This window comes from Triticum aestivum, chromosome 2D, assembly GCF_018294505.1.
Source record: "Triticum aestivum cultivar Chinese Spring chromosome 2D, IWGSC CS RefSeq v2.1, whole genome shotgun sequence".
NCBI classification, from domain to species: domain Eukaryota; kingdom Viridiplantae; phylum Streptophyta; class Magnoliopsida; order Poales; family Poaceae; genus Triticum; species Triticum aestivum.
In genome coordinates, this window is record NC_057799.1 from 97,813,768 (window position 1) to 97,837,067 (window position 23,300).

The following is a 23,300-nucleotide window of genomic DNA, read 5'->3' on the forward strand; positions in this document are numbered from 1 at the left end:
GCCGGAGGACAGCGCTAGAAGATTGGCCTCCTGACGGCGGTTAGGGTTCCAGCCGTCAGGACAAGAGGTAAAACGATCTGGCGACTCTTGAGGGAGGTGTCGGGTATGGGTATGGGTGAAGTTTCATACCCATGGATACGGGTATGGGTAGAATTTTGTACCCATTGACTACACAAGTATGGATATTGTATTGCTCTACCCGTCTCATACCCTACTCATTGCCATCTTTACTGGACCGACGCTGAACCGCTGCAACCTTCCTACTACAAGGCATCCACATACAGTCGGCTGTGTCTTCAACCTGACGATTGATGAGATCATAGTTTGGAGCCACGCTGGGTGAAAGGAATGCCAGGATCTTTGATCGATGAGAGTGAGGTCGAAAGCCAACGAGAGGTCTTCGCTACTAGCCAGTGCTTCCATGGCCGCGGGGTCAGTGGGGCAGGGGCCATCAGACATGGGTCCTGCTGATCGTGGGATAGTACTGGAGGGTCGTTTATCTGCGTCCACAGAACTACCCATCAAAGCCCTTCCTTTTTTTAAGTCTCGCACACAGCCTTTCCTTTGTGTAAAAATTCTCTACAAAACTTTGGTTCCAGAAGAAAATTCATTTTAAAAGCTCATCACATAAGAAATTGCACATAACGCTATTAAACTCTACATTTTCCAGTTCATCATGCAGCCAAGGAAGGAGCAACGATGATAATGTACTGCTACTAAGAAAATGAAACATTTCCACTCATCATGTGACCATCTAACATCGGTGGATCCATATTGAAGTTTGCCCGGCTTCATTTCACGGGTACATGCATCTCACAGGACACTAACTCATACTACTGGCAATTAATAAGTCTACCTTCAGTCCACCATCTTCACCAGAACTTGTTGGACCAAGCACTCCCTTCAGCATAGAAAGTTTTCAAATCCACCAAAAGATACGAAGAATCGCTGTGGGTGACCGAACAGCTTCGGCGGTGGAAAAGGGCAAGGGCAAAATTTCATCACAAGGGCAGCACTTCGCTCAAAGGTTGAAGATCTGAGCTGGCCAGCTGCGCTTCCGGCCATCTGAGCTGATTCCCGTGGTTTCGATTGATATGTCTATGCTGCGGTGCTCAGAGGCCCTCACAATGCTGATGCGGGATCTGATCGTCCCAGCTGGGCACTCCGCTGAGCCAACTGATGCAGATGAGCCAACGACTGATTTCTCATTTGTAATCGCTATGGGCTCTTCAAAGGTGAAGATTGTTTGCGACCAGTGAGTTGGTGTGGAGAAAGGAGAGGTGGACAGAACCACAGGCTTGTCCTTGCAGAATCTGTCGGTGAAGCCAGTGTCAAACCACAAGACAATGCCATGGCACCAGGTTACTCCTGCTACAGCAGCTGCGCCACTTTCAGGAAGCCTGAGCTCCAAGCTCGCGGTGAAATCCATTTCACTTTCCTTCATAGTTGCCAGATCGAAGTACTGCATATAGAAAGAAAAAAACAAGATGTTAGATTAAAAATACCTACATTCGAAAGGACATATGAGCACAACAGATGAAACATTGTAAATCTCGAGACTTGAGTACATTTAATTTTATCAGGAACCTTGAGTACATTGACTCAGAAAATACAGTGTATTACACTTAGCAGTGAAATATCAAATTTATATCCATAGTCTATTAAAACAAACTTTTCTCTAGCTCAATATAGCAATTAACTTCAGAAAAATTGAGGATGATCGAGAAGTGAAATAAGTGTGCAGAGTTCCAAGGACTTACATGGAGCACAGCAGTATCTGTCACAACATCCTTGGAATCAAGTACATCAACTACAGGAAATCTGGCTGAACTCCCTGTTACTTCTTTGCCAATACATGACATATCAAAGCCATACACATTTTCCCAAAATGGCAAGCTAGTTCCACCCCTCCCAAAACCAGCACCAAGCTATGGAACAGAAGAAACGAGTTATCAACTGCAGAAACCGGAGACAAACAGTATAGGCAAGCATTGCTACAAACTTACAATTGTTGCAGTATCTGGGAGAATAGCACCCCCAGGTTTTAGGAAATGATCACGTGCATATATGACTGAACTGAGCATGGATTCATACAATAGGCAATATCCCATCCACTCACTTACTAACACATCAAAGCCATTCGGTGGAACTACTATTTTATGGTTTAGCTCTTCAGCCTTGGTATGCACAACACTTATCACTTGAGGGCCGCCTTTTTGTTCTGTATTTGCATTCTCATCATATAATAAACCATTATTTTTTGCCACCTGCATTTGTTCTATAACTGTGAGACAGAAATCATGGTACAAAGAGACAAGGAGTTTGGCATTATGATCAGGAAAAGCATACATGTGTAGCCACAGAAGACATCTTTGCACTCCCATCAACCGCAACAACTCTAGATGCACCAGCCTTTGCTGCAAAAAGACTATGAGAAGAATCCGTCAGCAACAGCCCAAAAGGCACGGGCCGAATGACAATTCACTATTAAGAATATCGATATCAGTTAAAGACCAGCCTTGCACTTTGATGATATGAGCACTAGTCCACATGCAATCAGTGTGAATCGAATATTGCATTTAGATATTTAAACCAAGTCAGAACTCTGACTAACAAGCTATTGAGCACACTGGACCTAGTCAAGCGATTATTATTATTTAGTTATTGCAAAAGAAGGGATTATTTTATTTTACGTGTTCAAGTCGTAATTATTACCAGTGTTTTTCTTTCTCAGTAGTGATAGTTTATTTGTGGTGTGCCTGAGCTGAACCCAAGACTGCCACCAAGCATCAGGCGTCATGGTAAGACAAAGTAAAGCACGATTGCAAAAGCATTTCACATCCTACATTACATACCTTAAAATTCCTGTACCACAACCAACATCCAGTACAGTTGCTCCATTCATGAGGCTAGGATTGTCCAAAAGGGCATCTCTGTAAGCGTCTGTTCTTACCTGAAAAGGTTGGGCACAGTGGGAGAGTTAAATGATCTTGTGAATCATAATAGCCCATACATGAAATTAAACCAACACACATGTGTTGAAGGGACCTATTAATCACATATGACAAGAGTTCACGTACTTTGTCGCCCAGCATCTCTCTATGAATGCCAAATGAACTATAAGACCCAAAGTAGTTGTCATCCACTTTTTTAATTTCCTTGGCAGTAACACTAGCACGTGTAATCTTCAGCTGCCTATCAGTCTGTTCCTCCGAAAGAGACCCATTGTTATCTCCACCATTACTTTCAGTAGTAACTGCTTTCTCAAACCTAGCACTGATATCAGAACAATCGTCGATAATGGTATTTAGACCATTCCCCTGCAGTTCACCTGACCTCCCATTGCCCACTGAACACTCCCCTGTTACCACTGGCATTCCACAGTCCTCGTCCTCTTCATCGTCAAAGATGGACAAGCTGTGCAACAGCGAGTCATCTTCCATGAACGGTTTCAGGTACGAGTCCTCCGCCCATGGAACCTTGCCCTCAAGTTGGGAAATCTCTGCGCAGCTCCAACACTTATTCTCTGCAACCTACATATCAAAGGACCATAAGTCATGGAATGCAGCAAACAAGCACAGAATTCAACAAAATTACTATCGACGCAACCTACAGATCAATCATAAGATCCATAAGTGACGGAATGCAGCAAGCAAGCACAAATTTCACCAAAATTGCTATCCAAGTCAACCATGAAATGGAACTAGTGGATTGGTTCCTGACACTGGTAACCTCATACGACAACAAAAGTTTAGCGCAGCAATTAGCTTCAAACTGTGCGTATTCGACTGCGAACCAATCGAGCTAAGAAGCTCAGCGCGGTCATGGAAGCAAGGGGGGAGAGGAGACGCACCTTGGACCGAACAAAATTGATGAGCTTGATGCATCCGTAGAAATCCAGCCCGAGCTCCCTCACGAGCTTGTGGAAATCGAACCCGTGCACGGAGCCGCAGTGCGCGAAGAGGGGGCCGTCGGAGTCGAACCGCGCGCTGCAGAACAGGCAGAGGAGGCCGCCGCTGCCGCCCGCCGCGTCGTCGCCGTCCGACTCCCAGTCGTCCCACCCCTCCTCCCCCTCCTCCTCCTCCTCATCCTCGTCGTCCTCGTAGTCGTCGCCGTCGTCCCGGGGCAGCTCTTGCTTGGGAGGGAGCTCGCGCGCCTGGGTCGCCATGGCCGATTGCTTCTTGGTGGAGGGACGAGCAGCGGCGAGCGGCTCGGTTAAACCCTAGGCGAAAGCTTAAGCCCCGGACGAATGAGGCTAGTGAATGGGCCGGGCCGTGATATCCGAAAGAGAGAGACTGGAAGGTGGGCCCGGCCCATAATACGTAGAGAAGACCCGAGTCTCTGGTCTCCACCAACCCGCCCTTCGTCTCGCCCCCTCCCTCTCGCCGTCGGCGCCGCCGCCATCCACCGGAGACAGCCGTCTGCCCAGGTAAGATCCCCTCTTATCTCCTCTTCCCCCCTTCCTCACCGTCGCGCCGATGTAAGGAAGAACACTGATAGAGGGCGGAATCGTAGGTATACTCGCCTGTGCATGACTGCGTTGGTTCGGCTCACCGGGAGAGCAGCTTCTTGGAGCAGGTGAGGCTCCAAGACTGAAGCTCCCCTCAACCACAGACCGCGTGAATACAACCTTGAGCTCACTCTGTGCGTGCAATCTTCCTCGCAGGGGCGCCAGCATCGCGGCTCCGCGTGGCCTCGGCTTGCTCCCGCAGCGCAGGGCCGCGTTCCAGGGTGCGAGGATGGAGAACGGCGGCGGCAAGGGCGGCCGCGGCGCGCTCATAGTCCTGGAAGGGCTGGACAGGAGTGGCAAGTCGTCGCAGTGCGCCCGGCTGCTGTCCTTTCTGGAAGGGAAAGGCTGCGCAACCGAAGGGTGGCGCTTCCCGGACAGGGACACCAGCGTCGGGAAGATGATCTCCGCGTACCTCGCCAACGAGTCGCAGCTCGATGACCGGACCATCCATTTGCTCTTCAGCGCGAATCGCTGGGAGAAAAGGTTTGTTCGTGTTGTGAAATCTATCTCAGTGTGTGCAATCTGATAGTGATTCAGGTTGAAAAGAATTCTTGAGTAGTGAGTACATGATCTGTAGTGTGCACACTATATGCAATAATTCAGATGTATGTATGGTTCTGAATATGGAGCTGTTTGTTGGGTTTGTCATGTGCAGAAGTTTGATGGAAAGCAAGCTACTTGGTGGAACTACACTCGTCGTTGACCGCTACTCTTATTCTGGAGTGGCATTTTCAGCTGCTAAAGGACTTGATATTGGGTGGTGCAAGGTCAGGCACATACCTGTTTAACAAGCTTGAGGTGCGCACCTTCTTATGTGTGAAATGCTGACAAGTATTGCCTGTTTTTTCTTGTTGCAGGCCCCTGAGGTTGGACTGCTAGCTCCAGATCTTGTAATATATCTTGATGTACAACCGGAGGTACTCCATTGCTCCTAATTCTTCCTATGGGTTCAAGGCAACTGATATTTAGGTTATGTGTGCTTGTGATGCTTATTTCATGCTTTTGTGCATTTGAGTCATTCAGTTCCTCATAGTGGGTGATTATGGCCACCATAGGCCCATAATCCTATCAAATAACCATACAGATAGAACTCAGTGATGGTGATGCACCTAAGATGTTCATCTATATTCAGTGTCGAAACAAACAATATGCGTCAATTGTATGTCATTCTGCTTAAGGTAGGAAACATGAAAAATCTGTAGTTGAGCAAATTCTTTGCAGACCCAGAATCTGTAGCAAAAAGTACCCTTCTCTGCAGTTGTTTACTCAGGTTATCCGAAATTCTTAATGGTACATGTGAATTTGCTGTTTCAGAAAGCGGCCGAAAGAGGAGGCTATGGGGGTGAGAGATACGAAAGAGTTGAGTTCCAAAAGAGAGTTGCTGAGCATTACCATTCGCTCCGTGATTTGACATGGAAGGTAACTTATTCAACAAAAGATTTCTGACATAGGGCCATTGCATTTGCTTTGCCTCTTTTGGCCACAACTCAAGTCCGTGTCACGTATAAGGTCAAGGAGATGGAGCTTAAAGTGAAGCAATATACATGTCTAGAATTTAGAGAAGAAAATAATTGAGAGACCCTGCGATATACTCTGTTGAAATTCAATGGCTTACTGCATTACCTTTTCCTTCGTGAAGGTTGTTGATGGTTCCCTTCCCATGGAGACCGTGGAAGAACAGCTAAGAGAACTTGCCATGAATTGCATTTCAGAATGCCAAGACAAGCACCTTACCAATCTAACCTGGTAGAGTTCCCGCGATGAAATGCCAAACCACATAGTCACATCGGCAAGATCTCTCTTTAGTGTGTGATTGACTGTTGCTCGTTAGATCTCTATAAAGTGTGTAATTGGCTGTTGCTCCATTAGATCTCTTTAAGTGGACTGGATGAGATTCAGGCACATCACTTCTTTCCCCATTTATGTGTGTGTGATTGACTGTTAGTACTCAGCGTTGCTGATTGCTTTACCCATTTATGAACTCCGACACCTGCGTGCAGATGCTCAATATATCTGTGAAGTGGCACTTTGTTTCCATGGAGCTTATATAATGTTCTCGTGACCATATACTGAATCTGGCGTGCTTTTTATGTTTTATATGGAATCATATATACTCCTTCCGTTCCATAATTCATTTATTTATCTCAGTAGCTGCATGTGATCTATACGGAGTACTCCCTCCGTTTTTACTTAGTCCGCGTATTAGCTTTGGTCAAAGTCAAGCTTTGTAAATTTTGACAAAGTTTATAAAAAAATTAACATATAAAATAACAATCAGTATCATTAGATTCATTAATGAATGTTCTTTCACATCATGTAGATTTGCTATGTTAAATGTTTATATTCTTTTTCTATAAATTTGGTCAAACTTTACGATGTTTGTTCAGTCAACCTAATACGCAACGTAAATAAAAACGGAGGGAGTACCTAAGTAGCTGATCCCCACTACTTTTTATTCATCTCAACATAAACACATGCCATCTCATCAAAAGCCCACCTCAACAATGATGGTCATTATTAGTTGACCCCCATTACTTTTATTCGACTCAATATGCACACGCCCCACCTCATCAAAGCTCACCACGGCATGTATGTGAAAAAGTTTTTCATTATATTATGCAACTTATGTTCAATACAATCCAACAATAAAATAATCAAATGCTAATATATAATATGTATTACTCCCTCCGTCCCAGAATAAGTGTCTCAACTTTGTACTAAAGTTAGTACAAAGTTGTACTAACCATAAGACACTTACTTTGGGACAAAGGGAATATTAGTTCTAGTCAATGTATTAATAATCTAAAGCATTCATACTTCATACCATCAAATCTCACAACAATAGATTGCAACTAAATCCCGCAGCAACGCGAGAGTATGGTCTAGTCTAGTTATTACTGCTCCCTCCGTTCCAAATTATTCGTCGCAGAAATGGATGTATCTAGAACTAAAATATATCTAGATACATCCATATCTGTGACAAGTAATTCGAAACGGAGGAAGTACATATACTTATACATGGGTCCAGGGCGCCACTTTTCGTTTTTCTCCCACGCCTTGATGCTTCCATGGAACGCAGGACATTCTTCTAATCCAATTCTTGTCGGTTGTTCGTCGGCGGCCGGTCCAACCCTTAAATTCCGTTCTACTTTACGCTTTCAAAAAGGAAAAACATACTATGCGGAGTCGTAGTATATTGCAAGCAGTACTTACTTAATTTCAACACTCCTTTCCGCACACTTGGCCTCACGTCACGTCCGCACTCCGGCGAGCCTATAAAACCACACCGGCGACGCCATTGCTAGCAACAGCCACCGCACCTCCACAGTTCACACTTGACAAATCTGCTCTGTCGAGTGAGTGACTGATCGGCATACGGTAGCTGCTAATTGAGCTATGCTAGCAATGGCGGCGCGGGGAACTGCAAGCGGCAGCACGGCGGTGGTCGTGGGCGTGCTGCTTGTCTGCGCATTCCTCCATGCGGGGGTGGCGGAGTCGGCGGAGTTCACCGTCGGCGACGGCGGCGGCTGGTCCGTCAACGCCGGCTCCTGGCCCAACGGCAAGCGCTTCAAGGGCCGCGACGTCCTTGGTACGTACACCCTCTGTTTCTAAACGTAAGATGTTTTTGCAGTTTTATTTGAACCCAGAGATGGTACGTGCATACATACATGGATCTACGTATGCTGCATGAAAATTGGTGGTTGATGCATGCGGATTTGGGTACGTATGCATGCAGTGTTCAACTACGACCCGACAGCGCACGACGTGGTGGCCGTGTCGGCGGAGGGGTACCGGGCGTGCGCCGCGCCGAGCGGCGCCAAGGTGTACAAGTCCGGGGCCGACCGCGTCACGCTCGCCCTCGGCCCAAACTACTTCATCTCCAGCGTCCCCGGCGACTGCCAGGCCGGGATGAAGATCACCGTCACCGCCGCGAAGCAGGGCCGCATCGGCGGAGCGTCCTAATTCAGTCTACATATACCAAGTTCTCGGCCCATGCGTTGATTATTATCGTAAAATAAAGGTGTACTGTACTACTCCCTCCGCTCCTAAATATAAGTCTTTTTAGATGTTTCAAATGGACTACAACATCATCCGTGCCTGTCGTGTTATATGGCAGGTTATATGTGTGTAATGATTTTGTACTCGTATACAATAAGCGAGCAAAAGGCATGTGCCGATTATACTTTTGATACATGAATCGTCAATGCAGATGTAGCCAAAGTTGGCCAATGCTCGAATATAGTAAAACCAACATCACTCGCAGTTATAAGATTCTAATATCACAAAAGCGCAAGAGCACGTCTTCCGATACCATAAGCTTTATACGAGTACAAAGCATATAAGTTTGTAGTTCCAGATTCAGAAGACCAGACAGAAGTAACAGCTTAGACAGGCACGGTTTTTTGCTACTGTCAACCAAGAGTACAGCTCAAGAACCACACCGCACCGCATGCCCTTTGATCATTTAGACATAGCTGTCAATCAGCGACTTCCTCATGTCATCGACGATCGCCGTGGGCTGGCCTTCTCTCAACTTGAAGACGCTCTCGATGACGGACAGCTCAGTAGCGGTTGTGTCTGACCCACAGAAGGCGGTCCAGTCGTTCACCGTCATGCCCGCAGCAATGACCTCGCTACCACGGTTCACGGTTCCAGCTACAAGAGGGACTTGGAGGAGTGTGGACAGCTCATCAAGATCTTCAATGGATGTGTGAGGATGGACCTGTATCACAAAGGAATTGCACATTAATAACTTTTAACCAATTTTTGCAGAAACAGGTACTCCCTCCGTTCCATAAATATAAGTCGTTGGGGGAGTGTAAACTGAACTCCCCCAGCGACTTATATTTCGGAACAGAGGTAATAGATCAGAAGGATGCAAATGCAGTAACACCATACCAGTCCACCCCTGTTAGAGAATGCACAGTAGCTGCCAACAAGGATATTTCCTGCAATTGTCTGACGGAACACCTCAACCCCAAGCACATCTGCAATAAGCTCCTCAGTTGCCTGGGGGGCGAACAGGAGATACTTTAGTTGAGTATAAGCTAGGGAAGGCACAGGGCCAGCAAACAAACATCACTAGGGATGTATAGGCATACCTTGTCAAGGTCAGGGTGTGTGAGCGCAACATGGTCATTGCAGGATATGCAATTGCCAAGGGCGGACAGCCTCTCATCGATGCGCTGAACAACCACTTGATCAGGTATGCAGTTCCTCAGATGCTGAAGCTCTAGAAAAAAATACGAGGACCCATAAAAATAGTAAGCATAACGAAAATCATAATATCAGTTATGTACAGAAATCATGCCTCCCTAGATGCAAGATCTCTAAGAACAGAGACATTATAATTGCCTGAAGAAACCAGCCTCTATAGACATAACAAATCTCTAAGCAACTTCTATGTAATTCCTATAGTATCAACAGTCTCGGAAGTACTAAAATCAACTTGAAAGTGAGTCCTGGTAGAAAGCAACTTCGTATTCAAAAGCGTATTAAACCATAAGAGCACTGTGCAGTACACAACAACACACAAGACATAACAGAATTGTGCAAATAATTACACCGTAGATTGAACATTGAAGTACTGGAATAAAGTACCTTGATCAGTGGTTGTGTGTGGCAGGAGAAGTCCATTCTTGTTTCCTGGGGTCATCAAGGTGGTGGTAAGTACACTACAAGTGAGTGGATAGCTCAAATGAATGAATACAAGTTCAAAGGCTAACCAACGCAGAGGCGACCAATTATTCTAGTGCCACCGATAGAGGTCTTGACCACAGGAATGACATCTGCAAGCTCAGACTCAAATGTACTGCATAAGTATTCAAAAGAACAGTCAGTTAAGAGTTGGTTATTCCTCTGCTTCCACCAAAAGTGCAAAAAGCTAAACCAAAGGAAACATCCATTGCTAACCTGTAGAAATTCTCTGATCCTCCAATTGCAACCAGACAGTAGGCATTTGTGAGCTTGGAGAAAACACCAACTTCACAGTTGTTCTCAAACTGGATACCTACAGAAACCACATAGCAAAGAACAGGGTCAAAACCCAGAAGACTACGAGAAGCGGAGTTGACACAAACTGCACAGCAACACCAAGCCTATAACGGTAATGACTTATACTGAACAATCACATATGAACTTCTAACACTTGTCACAGGCACAAGGACATCCACTTAGAGCTATACCAGATGATTAAACATCACAATTTCATACCCTCAGATCACAGCAACACCACTTGTATACGAAATGGTGATGCTGTTAATCCTAGATAACGACCGCAGCAGCAACAGCTGCTTGCCACAAACTCTAAGCTAATCTAAATATTAGTTCGAATTTCTAATCATAAATACCAAAGAATAAATCATGTCCAGACGGTCAACTATCTTTTTGCAGGGACGAGACCACACCTTCTCTAAGATGCTGCCTAAATCACACCAGTTCTCAACATCTAGCCACGAAATCGACACTTCACGACAGCCCCGAAACGCGCACCGCAACCGTGGCGACCAACCAATCAATCAATCCGAACAGTGAAAAAATCGAGAGGGTTCGACGACCACAGCCGCCATTTCCGGTGCCACCGAATTCGTGAAGGACAAAAACTCGCACTGGAAAAGGGACGGGGAGCTTACGGGTCGCCATGGTCGATTCCTCTTCTTCGCCTCAGCCGCTTCTCGTCTGCAGCAACAAGCGCGCACCTGCAGATCAAACGCGCGGATGATTCAGCGAGCGGCCGGGCAGGGGAGAGGGGTCGCTGATGCGGGAGAAGGAAGCGGGCGGCGAACCGGGAGGGAGGGGGCGGGGGTCGAGAGGCGGTGGCCGCTGCGGTGGGGAGCTAGGGTTTGGGAGCGCGACTTCCGAGAGAATGGGGAACGAGGGGAGAGCCGTGGCATCGTGGTATATGAGCACGGGCCGCTCGGAGAGACCGCGGCGGAACTGTGCGGGCCGAACGGGCTGGTCCTATTAGGTTGAGCCGTCACAGACGGCCCATGATGATGCTACGGGGAGGCTCCCATCCGTGTGTGTTCGGCCAACCCATCGCTGTTGGGCTTCTCTCGCTGCGAAATGTTTTGAAAAACGTAATTTAATCTGGAAATCCTCAAGTCATAAAAAGTGGAAGTGGCATTTCTAACTTCCATTAAATAGGATTTAACTTACGAAATTTCAAATTGATTTAACAAGCAATTTTCATTTATAGCAACATAAAAAGCACGAGTTAAGATGGTAATTTTCCGAGATTTTTGAAATTTTAGTGGCGTTTTATAGTTATTCTTCCAAGTTTGTGGTAAAATTATAATTTCCTCTATTTCACTAATATGTTTCTGAATATTCACTGTCATTTTGTATATATCAATCAAAGTTTGTGAATAAATGGTATACCTTCCTCTAATTACTCACACGTTTTGCAAACTTTATTGTAATTCTATAATCAAAGGTTGCGAGAAAATGGAATACCTTTCCCTGATCACTCATATGTTTGGTATTTGTTGCATCTTAACTACTTTTATTTGATCTTGTATATACGAGAAATACTGTGTTCTCCATGCATATGTATATTGTTTTATGTGCTGTTTCTAAAAATAAAAGCTCATTGTTTTGGGGATGTGCTTGTTATCTGGAATATTCAAAAAAATTCTACGTTTAACATGAAATTATATGATTATTGAGACATGTGGTTTACTCCCGGAGGAGTAAAAAAAATACTTGTGGGTATACAAATTTATTGTCTGCAATGCACATCCTTGTTCCACATCAAGGATAAAAGAAGTACATTTTATAAAAGATCAATACTCATAAATATCCGGCAAATATGTTTCGATCTGCACTCTTCTGCGATGGCGGCTTCTTCTTCGGGGCGTTTGTCCACCTTGACCATCGGCAGCACCTTTGACCCAGACTGGAGATTGAGTTCGTGTGGCTCTCTGAGGAACCCGATTGTAAATTCCTTGGTTTCTTAAGATGTCATGTGTCGTTGAAAGCTTTTTAATGAAAATCCAGTGCTTTTTCGCTAAAAAGAACTATATTATTCGAATTCTCGTATTACCCGTCAATACAAAAGCGAGTAATCTTATTTGGCTCCATTTCAAGGCTCAACGGAATCTTTTTTGGAACCATGCCTTTATCCCATGGCCCATGCGCAGAAAACCATGTAGAGAAAACCCAGAAACCGTAATGATCTAAATGATCTTATATATGACTTCACGGACGGAGTACAAAGTTCACTTCCATGTACGTAGTTGGCTCGTGGATCGCGCGGGGAGGCATCTCCAATCACAGCTCGTCGGCGCCTCAGGCGGTCAGCATAGGCCGTATACGTGAGCCTACCGCAGTGGAACCACGGTAGCTCACTCCCGGCTCATGGGACTGCGGAAGTGTGGTGCCGAAGGAATCAACGAAACAATGGACACGGCAAGGAAAACAGAGCAAGTGTTGAGGGAGAGCTGGGCGGTGGAACACCAGCGTGAGCTTTTTCTACCCAGGAAGGATAGGCAGGGGAGGGGACCAGCTCGGTGGTTTGGATTTGGACACCGATGACCCGAATCTGGCTGGCATTGATGCGAAAAGAGAAAAAGGAAGAATCAATCTTCTGGGCTCGTCCATATCCGTATTATACTGGTAATATTCCGGCGAGATCGGTCCGGGGAGCTGGATCTCTGCCTGCGAATGACTGAACTGAACCCTTTCTTTTTAGTTCAGATTGAACTGAACCTTTGACAGGCACGGTAAGCTCTATTTATCAGCTGGTCAGTCCTCACAAGCTACGTACTACTCCGTATGTGATAGTGATACTACCATGCAGAGGAGAGCTGCTCGTGAAATTCTATGGAAGAAGAGAACAAATACTCCACACGAGTACCGAGCCAGTTCTCCTCTATCTAGTCCTCACGATAAGCTGCTGACGACGAGCCAACAATTTTTCTCGCCGTCTCGGTCGGTCGATGGATGAAATGTGCCGCAGCCCGCAGATTATTACGCACGCACGCCCGGATAAGACAGCGACGAAAAACAGCGCTGGAATCTGGAGTGCGGACACCGCTGCCGCCGTTGGGTTCCGTTTCCCGAAAGCGACCGGCGATCGGCGATCCCGTCCCGCCGTGTGATGCGGCTCTACGCTACGCGGATCAATCCCGTCCCGTCCGCGCTCCAGAAAGGAAAGAATATGGCCGTCCAGATCGATCCATCGCACACTCTCTTTTGCTTTTGCTATTTTAATCTGATTGCTTGCTTCGGGTGCAAAGAATGGATTAATTCAAGCAGCTGCCTTCCTTCCTTCCTATTGCTCGGTTGTATATTACTACTCCTTTGGCCCATCCGATCTGCCTTTTCATTCAGGATACTACTATGCCAAAAAAAAATTTACTGCATCAGTGACGCGGCTTTGGAAGGGGATGGAAGCAGGTTTAGTTTACTTCCGTGCCCCAATGGTGCTTCAGCTGTTACTTTTCTATGCAGTTTATAGGCGCCATTAGGTGGACAGTCTAAAGGGGCCAGCCATCCAGCACACTGCAGTTTATTTCTAATAAGTACTACCAGCTTGATCATAAAATTGGATGGTTTTAGGCTTTTAGCAGGTGCAACCAAAATGACTTGTGGGCACCTGCAGCCGCAGGGATTAAACATTCCGCGGACGGCTCGTGTTTCACGAACGGACGGTTTAACAACATTACTTAGTTTCGCCTATGCACATGAAGGTTTGGATGAATGATTGGATCGGAACTACTCCCTCGGTCCCATAATATAAGAATATAAGAACGTTTTTGACACTACACTAGTACCAAAAACGCTCTTATATTATGGGACGGAGGGAGTAACTGAGAAGAATCTCTCATCTGCCTCGTGTTTCACTAGTGTTTAGTACTCTCTCCAATTCAAGATAAAGTGTCGCAGTTTTGTTCAAAACGGCAACACTTATTATGGATCGGGCTAGTACCTTCCATGTAGCAGCTTCATTTTCATTTCAGGAGTCAGTGTCTTGCGGGATGTCATTTGCACTTGGAAAAGGATCTTGCAAATGGTTGTCATACAAGGCCAAGCTTGGTACTATCTCATTTATAAGACCCCTTTGTATTCCATGCCAAATTTTGATCTTAAATTTAACTAAGAAAATGTTAATACATGTTATAAAAATATATATAATTGGAACTATGTTCAAATACGGAACCAACGATATAATTTTTGATAGCATGCATTAATATTTTAATATTTTGTTAGTTAAATTTATAGTCAAAATTTGGCACAAAATACAAATTAAGGGGACTTATACCAGGACGAAGATAGTAACGGCGTATATTTAACAGGTTACCCAAAAACGGCAGCAGCATGACGTGCATGATTGCGATGTGAATCATTATTCGTCTCTTTTACAAAAAATGGTTTCGAAAAGGATCTCCTAGAATGGCTATGGACTAGGTGCAAACTTACAATCAACATATTACTCGAAATGCCAGTAGTGTGTATGACTGTGATCACCACGATGATTCTCATGGACAATGCTCCCTCCTCCGTTCCTAAATATAAGTCTTTGTAGAGTTTTTAATGTGGACTATATACAAAGAAAATGAATGTATCTACATAAAAAATATATTTATATACATCCGTATATAGTTTTAATTGAAATCTCTAAAAATACTTATATTTAGGAACGAAGTACTAATCAGCAGACACTTGCTCTACTGTCGGGGCACGGCCACACGGCCACTCGATCTTATCCTAAAAATGGATTAGTTAAATCATTCATCATTCACAAAAATTCGAACTGATAAGCTGCATCAGATGCTCAATTATAGCGTGCATAAGATAAGTGAGTTGTTAGTGGCATTAGTTTACCAATATACACGCTTGATTCTTCGTAACCACTCGTTGCTTCTGGTTCCCGGCCCGTGGTTTGTGGTTGGGGCTGATCTGACCGGAAAACAATAAATAAGAAGATGTTGAGACCAAGCATGCTTCCGACTCCTGGATGGATCTCAGCCTCTAATCTCTTCCCATCGGTTGCTTCTGGGTCAGTGCAACCAGACCGGTGTCTGATGCAATCATTGAGCAGGGCCGTGAGCTCACGCTGTGACGCGCGCGCGTCTGAATCCATATCCTTTGTTTTCGTTGGGACGATCAACAAAGCGGCGGCCACTTGCTACAGGAGTTGTTGGCTTCAAAACCTTCCCAATGGTCTTGAACTTATCTTCATTCAACCTGGGGTTGCTGCTAACCCGGGCAACAAAGCTGGCGAAACATGAGGTTGTGTTCGCGCGCGTACAATGTGCAATCAAGAGGCCGTAAGAGCAACTCCAATGGGCGACCCATTTCGTCCGCGGCCGTCCGTTTGGGTCGGCGCGGACAGAAAAGTCGGCCCAACGCGTCCACCCAAACGGACGCACGTCCATTTTTTGTCCGCGGACGACCCATTCCCGGCCCATTTTTTAGCCTGATTTGCGTCGGCGCGGACACGCGACAGACGCGCGCGCGCTCGCCCTCTTTTCTCACCGGACCCGCTGGTCAGTGGCACATTGGCCTCCCCTCTCACCCCCCGGCCAACAAGCAACCCTCGCCCCACCTTCTCTTTCACCAACGCCGCCGCCCATTTTTGCCGGCGACTCTTCTAGTTGCCGCCGCCTCCACATCCGCCCAGCAACGCCGCCCCTGCCCCCAGTCGCCCGCCGCCGCTGTTTTGCCGCCGGGGAGCAAACTGGTTCCCGCCGCCGCTTCCCCCACCGCACAGCCGCCCGCGACCAAGAAGACGCCTCGCCGCCCCCGCCACATCCGACCGGCACGCTCGTCGGACGCCGTCACACTGTCGGGCGCCGGCAGGGCAGCTAGCTGGTCTGTGGGCGCCGCGTCTCCCCTCGCCGGCCGTCTCCTTCTTCGACGCGTCGTCCGACGACGAGGAGGAGATATTGGCTGCCGTGTTGGTCCATCACCACCTCAACAACCAGCGGCCGTTGTTCCGTGGCCCATTCCAGGCCACCTTCCGGCGTTGAATCGTAACCGAGAGAGCGGGCATTTCCTTCTCTGGAAGGACTATGATACGTCTCCAATGTATCTATAATCTTTGATTGCTCCATGCTATATTATCTACTGGTTTGGACATTATTGGGCTTTATTATTCATTTTTATATTATTTTTAGGACTAACCTATTAACCGGAGGCCCAGCCCAGAATTGTTGTTTTTTGCCTATTTCAGAGTTTCGCAGAAAAGGAATATCAAACGGAGTCCAAACGGAATGAAACCTTCGGGAACGTGATTTTTAGGAAGATTATGATCCAGTAGACTTGGACCCTACGTCAAGAAACAAAGGAGGAGGCCACGTGGTAGGGGCGCGCCCTCCACCCTCGTGGGCCCCCTATTGCTCCACCGACGTACTCCTTCCTCCTATATATACCTACGTACCCCCAAACGATCAGATACGGAGCCAAAAACCTAATTCCACCGCCGCAACCTTCTGTACCCACGAGATCCCATCTTGGGGCATGTTTCGGAGCTCCGCCGGAGAGGGCATCCATCACGGAGGGCTTCTACATCATCACCATAGCCTCTTCGATGAAGTGTGAGTAGTTTACCTCAGACCTTCGGGTCCATAGTTAGTAGCTAGATGGCTTCTTCTCTCTTTTTGGATCTCAATACAATGTTCTCCCCCTCTCTCGTGGAGATCTATTCGATGTAATCTTCTTTTTGCGGTGTGTTTGTTGAGACCGATGAATTGTGGGTTTATGATCAAGATTATCTATGAACAATATTTGAATCTTCTCTGAATTCTTTTATGTATGATTGGTTATCTTTGCAAGTCTCTTCGAATTATCAGTTCGGTTTGGCCTACTAGATTGATCTTTCTTGCAATGGGAGAAGTGCTTAGCTTTGAGTTCAATCTTGCGGTGTCCTTTCCCAGTGACAGTAGGGGCAGCAAGGCACGTATTGTATTGTTGCCATCGAGGATAAGAAGATGGTTTTTTTATCATATTGCATCAATTTATCCCTCTACATCATGTCATCTTGCTTAAGGCGTTACTCTGTTTTCATTAACTAAATACTCTAGATGCATGCTGGATAGCGGTCGATGAGTGGAGTAATAGTAGTAGATGCAGGCAGGAGTCGGTCTACTTGTCTCGGACGTGATGCCTATATACATGATCATACCTAGATATTCTCATAATTATGCTCAATTCTGTCAATTGCTCAACAGTAATTCGTTCACCCACCGTAAAATACTTATGCTCTTGAGAGAAGCCACTAGTGAAATCTATGGTCCCCCGGGTCTATCTTCATCATATTAATCTTCCAACACTTATTTATTTTCTTTGCTTTTATTTTACTTTGCATCTTTATCACAAAAATATCAAAAATATTATCCTATCATATCTATCATATCTCACTCTCGTAAGTGACCGTGAAGGGATTGACAACCCCTTATTGCGTTGGTTGCGAGGATTTATTTGTTTTGTGTAGGTGCGAGGGACTCACGCGTAGCCTCCTATTGGATTGATACCTTGGTTCTCAAAAACTGAGGGAAATACTTACGCTACTTTTCTGCATCACCCTTTCCTCTTCAAGGGAAAACCAACGCAGTGCTCAGGAGGTAGCAGACTACTTTGTGAAAGTGCAACTATCCCTGGGTGGTTTTGGTAATTCCTAACAACATATAGCTCATTGAGCTAATGCTATTTCAAGATAGATATTTCAGGAAAGCTCAATGATTGGCATGGCATGGATTAGAAAGTGGACCCTTCAAAATGCTAAGGACAAAAGATTGGCTCAAGCTCAAAGCACAAGACTCTACATTTTCTATTTTAGTGATCCAAGATCACATTGAGTCTATAGGAAAAGCCAATACTATTAAGAAGGGATGAGGTGTTGCTTAATGAGGTGCTTGCTCAAAATGCTTAGTGATATGCTCCAAAGCTCTCAACTACTTTCTCATATCCACATATGTCCCAAACCACAAGTCCAACTCGGCCCCACCGATTCTTTCTATCCGGCGCCACCGAGTTCAGTTGACATAGCCACTGCCAGAAACCCTAGTCTTTTCGGTCTCACCGAGATGGGATTGTAATCTCTCTGTTTCCCTTTGTAACGTTTCGGTCCAACCGAGATGAGCGATCGGTCCCACCGAGATTGCAATGCAAACACTCTGTTTCCCTTTCGTAACGTTTTGGTCCAACCGAGATGTGCGAATCGGTCCCACCGAGTTTGCCTGACCAACTCTCTGTTTGACTATTACCAAAATCGGTCCCATCGAGTTTGTGTAATCGGTCTCACCGAGATTACGTTATGCCCTAACCCTAATGATATCGGTCCCACCGAGTTGACATGTCGGTCCCACCGAAACACCTAACGGTCACATTATGAACCAATTCGGTCTGGCCGAGTTCTCTGATTCGGTCCCACCGAGTTTGGTGATTTGTGTGTAACGGTTAGATTTTGTGTGGAGGCTATATATACCCCTCCACCCACTCTTCATTCGTGGAGAGAGCCATCAGAACATGCCTACACTTCCAATACATATTTTCTGAGAGAGAACCACCTACACTTGTGAGGTCAAGATATTCCATTCCAACCACATAAATCTTGATCTCTAGCCTTCCCCAAGTTGCTTTCCACTCAAATCTTCTTTCTACCAAATCCAATCCTATGAGAGAGAGTTGAGTGTTGGGGAGACTATCATTTGAAGCACAAGAGCAAGGAGTTCATCATCAACACACCATTTGTTACTTCTTGGAGAGTGGTGTCTCCTAGATTAGCTAGGTGTCACTTGGGAGCCTCCGACAAGATTGTGGAGTTGAACCAAGGAGTGTTTAAGGGCAAGGAGATCGCCTACTTCGTGAAGATCTACCCTAGTGAGGCGAGTCCTTCGTGGGCGACGGCCATGGTGGGATAGACAAGGTTGCTTCTTCGTGGACCCTTTGTGAGTGGAGCCCTCCGTGGACTCGCGCAACCGTTACCCTTCGTGGGTTGAAGTCTCCATCAACGTGGATGTACGATAGCACCACCTATCAGAACCACGGATAAAAAATCTCAGTGTCAACATTGCGTTTGCTCCCTCAAACTCCTCCCTTTACCATCATATGCAATTGTTTTACATTCTGCTGCTATACTCTTAGAATTGCATGTGTAGGTTGATTGCTTGACTTGTGCTAAGTTGTTAAAATCTGCCAAGAACTAAAATTGGGAAAAGGCTAGATTTTTATTTGGTCAAGTAGTCTAATCACCCCCCCTCTAGACATACTTTCGATCCTACAAGTGGTATCAGAGCTTTGGTCTCCATTTGCTTTGATTTCCATAGCTTTTGGTGGTCATAGCCTTGGTTTCACAACCTAGGAGTGTATGGCGTCTGGCGAGGGAAATTACCACCGTAGAGGTCCTTACTTTGATGGTACAAATTTTGCTAGTTGGAAGCATAAGATGAAAATGCATATTCTTGGACATAACCCCGCCGTTTGGGCTATTGTGTGTATTGGCTTGCAAGGTGAATTCTTTGATGGGAGAGAACCAAACCGTGAAGCTACCGAGGAAGAGTTGAAGATGCTACAATACAACGCTCAAGCTTGTGATATTCTCTTCAATGGATTGTGCCCCGAAGAATTCAACAAAATCAGCCGTCTGGAGAATGCAAAGGAAATTTGGGATACTTTGATTGATATGCACGAAGGTATCGACTCCGTCAAGGAATCCAAATTGGATGTGCTTCAAAGTCAACTTGACAAGTTCAAACTGAAGGATGGTGAAGGTGTCGCCAAAATGTACTCTAGGCTTGCTCTCATCACAAATGAGATTGTCGGCTTGGGAAGTGAAGAGATTGAAGGAAATATGCCCTAGAGGCAATACTAAAGTTATTATTTATGTCCTTATTCTCATGATAAATGTTTGTTATTCATGCTAGAATTGTATTAACCGGAAACGTAATACATGTGTGAATACATAGACAAACATAGTGTCACTAGTATGCCTCTAGTTGACTAGCTCATTGATCAAAGATGGTTATGTTTCCTAGCCATAGACATGAGTTGTCATTTGATTAACGGGATCACACCATTAGGAGAATGATGTGATTGACTTGACCCATTCCGTTAGCTTAGCACTCGATCGTTTAGTATGTTGCTATTGCTTTCTTCATGACTTAGTTACATGTTCCTATGACTATGAGATTATGCAACTCCCGTTTACCGGAGGAACACTTTGTGTGCTACCAAACGTCACAACGTAACTGGGTGATTATAAAGGTGCTCTACAGGTGTCTCCGAAGGTACTTGTTGGGTTGGCGTATTTCGAGATTAGGATTTGTCACTCCGATTGTCGAAGAGGTATCTCTGGGCCCACTCGGTAATGCACATCACTTAAGCCTTGCAAGCATTGCGACTAATGAGTTAGTTGCGGAATGATGTATTACGAAACGGGTAAAGAGACTTACCGGTAACAAGATTGAACTAGGTATTGAGATACCGACGATCGAATCTCGGGAAAGTAACATACCGATGACAAAGGGAACAACGTATGTTGTTATGCGGTCTGACCGATAAAGATCTTCGTATAATATGTAGGAGCCAATATGGGCATCCAGGTCCCGCTATTGGTTATTGACAAGAGAGGTGTCTTGGTCATGTCTACATAGTTCTCAAACCCGTAGGGTCCGCACGCTTAACGTCCGTTGACGATATAGTACTATGAGTTATGTATGTTGGTGACCGAATGTTGTTCGGAGTTTTGGATGAGATCACGGATATGACGAGGAACTCCGGAATGGTCCGGAAGTAAAGATTGATATGTGGATAGTAGTGTTTGATCTCCGGAAAGGTTCCGGAATCCATCGGAAGGGGTTCCGGATGTTTCCCGAAATGTTTGGGCACAAGAACACTTTATCTGGGCCAAAGGGGAAAGCCCACGAGGCTTTTGGAAAGCGCAAAAGGAAGTTTTGCGGAGTCCAGTGGCCAGACGCCAGGGTCCCTGGCGTCTGGGTCAAGACGCCGGGAACCCTGGCGTCTGGCCCTGGAGTCCGAGTAGGACTCTTGCCTTTCGGGTGAAACCGACTTTGTGGAGGCTTTTACTCCAAGCTTCGACCCCAAGGCTCAACATATAAATAGAGGGGTAGGGCTAGCACCCAAGACACATCAAGAAACACCAAGACGTGTGCCGGCAACCCCGTCCCCTCTAGTTTATCCTCCATCATAGTTTTCGTAGTGCTTAGGCGAAGCCCTGCGGAGATTGTTCTTCACCAACACCGTCACCACGCCGTTGTGCTGCCGGAACTCATCTACTACTTCGCCCCTCTTGCTGGATCGAGAAGGCGGGGACGTCATCGAGCTGAACGTGTGCAGAACTTGGAGGTGCCGTGCTTTCGGTACTTGGATCGGTCGGATCGTGAAGACGTACGACTACATCAACCGCGTTGATATAACGCTTCCACTTACGGTCTACGAGGGTACGTAGACAACACTCTCCCCTCTCGTTGCTATGCATCACCATGATCTTGCGTGTGCGTAGGAAATTTTTGAAATTACTACGTTCCCCAACAGTGGCATCCGAGCCAGGTTTTATGCGTAGATGTTATATGCATGAGTAGAACACAAGTGAGTTGTGGGCGATACAAGTCATACTGCTTACCAGCATGTCATACTTTGGTTCGGCGGTATTGTTGGATGAAGTGGCCCGGACCGACATTACGCGTACGCTTACACGAGACTAGTTCTACCGACGTGCTTTGCACACAGGTGGCTGGCGGGTGTCAGTTTCTCCAACTTTAGTTGAACCGAGTGTGGCTACGCCCGGTCCTTGAGAAGGTTAAAACAACACTAACTTGACGAACTATCGTTGTGGTTTTGATGCGTAGGTAAGAACGGTTCTTGCTCAGCCCGTAGCAGCCACATAAAACTTGCAACAACAAAGTAGAGGACGTCTAACTTGTTTTTGCAGGGCATGTTGTGATGTGATATGGTCAAGACGTGATGCTATATTTTATTGTATGAGATGATCATGTTTTGTAACCGAGTTATCGGCAACTGGCAGAAGCCATATGGTTGTCGCTTTATTGTATGCAATGCAATCGCCCTGTAATGCTTTACTTTATCACTAAGCGGTAGTGATAGTCATAGAAGCATAAGTTGGCGAGACGACAACGATGCTACGATGGAGATCAAGGTGTCGCGCCGGTGACGATGGTGAACATGACGGTGCTTCGGAGATGGAGATCACAAGCACAAGATGATGATGGCCATATCATATCACTTATATTGATTGCATGTGATGTTTATCTTTTATGCATCTTATCTTGCTTTGTTTGACGGTAGCATTATCAGATGATCTCTCACTAAATTTCAAGGTATAAGTGTTCTCCCTGAGTATGCACCGTTTCCAAAGTTCGTCGTGCCCAGACACCACGTGATGATCGGGTGTGATAAGCTCTACGTCCATCTACAACGGGTGCAAGCCAGTTTTGCACACGCAGAATACTCAGGTTAAACTTGACGAGCCTAGCATATGCAGATATGGCCTCGGAATACTGGAGAACGAAAGGTCGAGCATGAATCATATAGAAGATATGATCAACATAGTGATGTTCACCATTGAAAACTACTCCATCTCACGTGATGATCGGACATGGTTTAGTTGATATGGATCACGTGATCACTTAGATGATTAGAGGGATGTCTATCTAAGTGGGAGTTCTTAAGTAATATGATTAATTGAACTTTAATTTATCATGAAGTTAGTCCTGGTAGTATTAGCATATCTATGTTGTAGATCAATAGCTCGCGTTTAGCTCCCCTGTTTTATTTTGATATGTTCCTAGAGAAAACTAAGTTGAAA

General features: G+C 45.8%; 4 protein-coding genes across 5 annotated transcripts; 2 read left to right on the plus strand and 2 right to left on the minus strand.

Annotated features, from left to right (window-relative positions):
* Positions 1-628: 628 nt before the first annotated feature.
* Positions 629-4,229, minus strand: LOC123051912 (probable protein arginine N-methyltransferase 3). Its single transcript, XM_044474907.1, has 7 exons — positions 3,854-4,229; positions 3,081-3,533; positions 2,856-2,953; positions 2,350-2,428; positions 2,007-2,267; positions 1,761-1,928; positions 629-1,462 (listed from the first exon to the last, which is right to left on the minus strand). The coding sequence occupies exons 1-7, from the start codon at positions 4,166-4,168 to the stop codon at positions 1,022-1,024; spliced, it is 1,815 nt and encodes a 604-aa protein (XP_044330842.1). The 5' UTR covers positions 4,169-4,229; the 3' UTR covers positions 629-1,021.
* Positions 4,230-4,280: 51 nt separating this feature from the next.
* LOC123051913 (thymidylate kinase) lies at positions 4,281-6,556 on the plus strand. 2 transcript variants are annotated; one of them, XM_044474908.1, is made up of 7 exons: positions 4,289-4,429; positions 4,516-4,578; positions 4,667-4,993; positions 5,166-5,277; positions 5,368-5,427; positions 5,825-5,929; positions 6,150-6,556. In XM_044474908.1, exons 2-7 carry the CDS (start codon positions 4,532-4,534, stop codon positions 6,258-6,260), a joined length of 762 nt encoding a protein of 253 aa, XP_044330843.1. In that variant the 5' UTR covers positions 4,289-4,429; positions 4,516-4,531; the 3' UTR covers positions 6,261-6,556. The 2 variants fall into 2 exon arrangements, with proteins under 2 accessions (XP_044330844.1, XP_044330843.1); XM_044474909.1 differs by lacking the exon at positions 4,516-4,578 and having other exon boundaries at positions 4,281-4,429.
* Positions 6,557-7,763: 1,207 nt separating this feature from the next.
* LOC123051915 (chemocyanin) lies at positions 7,764-8,740 on the plus strand. Its single transcript, XM_044474911.1, has 2 exons — positions 7,764-8,099; positions 8,247-8,740. Exons 1-2 carry the CDS (start codon positions 7,907-7,909, stop codon positions 8,471-8,473), a joined length of 420 nt encoding a protein of 139 aa, XP_044330846.1. The 5' UTR covers positions 7,764-7,906; the 3' UTR covers positions 8,474-8,740.
* Positions 8,741-8,790: 50 nt separating this feature from the next.
* On the minus strand, positions 8,791-11,384 carry LOC123051914 (eukaryotic translation initiation factor 6-2). Its single transcript, XM_044474910.1, has 8 exons — positions 11,296-11,384; positions 11,143-11,208; positions 10,424-10,520; positions 10,237-10,322; positions 10,112-10,156; positions 9,613-9,743; positions 9,410-9,520; positions 8,791-9,233 (listed from the first exon to the last, which is right to left on the minus strand). Exons 2-8 carry the CDS (start codon positions 11,150-11,152, stop codon positions 8,976-8,978), a joined length of 738 nt encoding a protein of 245 aa, XP_044330845.1. The 5' UTR covers positions 11,153-11,208; positions 11,296-11,384; the 3' UTR covers positions 8,791-8,975.
* Positions 11,385-23,300: the final 11,916 nt, after the last annotated feature.

Coding starts and splice junctions, on each gene's coding strand:
- LOC123051912 (XM_044474907.1), bottom strand. CDS start 4,168: ATGGCGACCCAGGCGCGCGAGCTCCCTCCCAAGCAAGAGCTGCCCCGG. Junction 2,429..2,855: donor TGTGGTACAGGAATTTTAAG/GTATGTAATGTA, acceptor TTCTTCTCATAG/TCTTTTTGCAGCAAAGGCTG. Junction 2,268..2,349: donor TGTCTTCTGTGGCTACACAT/GTATGCTTTTCC, acceptor GAACAAATGCAG/GTGGCAAAAAATAATGGTTT.
- LOC123051913 (XM_044474908.1), top strand. CDS start 4,532: ATGACTGCGTTGGTTCGGCTCACCGGGAGAGCAGCTTCTTGGAGCAG. Junction 4,579..4,666: donor AGAGCAGCTTCTTGGAGCAG/GTGAGGCTCCAA, acceptor TCTTCCTCGCAG/GGGCGCCAGCATCGCGGCTC. Junction 4,994..5,165: donor GCGAATCGCTGGGAGAAAAG/GTTTGTTCGTGT, acceptor TGTCATGTGCAG/AAGTTTGATGGAAAGCAAGC.
- LOC123051915 (XM_044474911.1), top strand. CDS start 7,907: ATGCTAGCAATGGCGGCGCGGGGAACTGCAAGCGGCAGCACGGCGGTG. Junction 8,100..8,246: donor CAAGGGCCGCGACGTCCTTG/GTACGTACACCC, acceptor GTATGCATGCAG/TGTTCAACTACGACCCGACA.
- LOC123051914 (XM_044474910.1), bottom strand. Junction 9,744..10,111: donor ACACACAACCACTGATCAAG/GTACTTTATTCC, acceptor ATTTTTTTCTAG/AGCTTCAGCATCTGAGGAAC. Junction 9,521..9,612: donor CACACCCTGACCTTGACAAG/GTATGCCTATAC, acceptor TTCGCCCCCCAG/GCAACTGAGGAGCTTATTGC.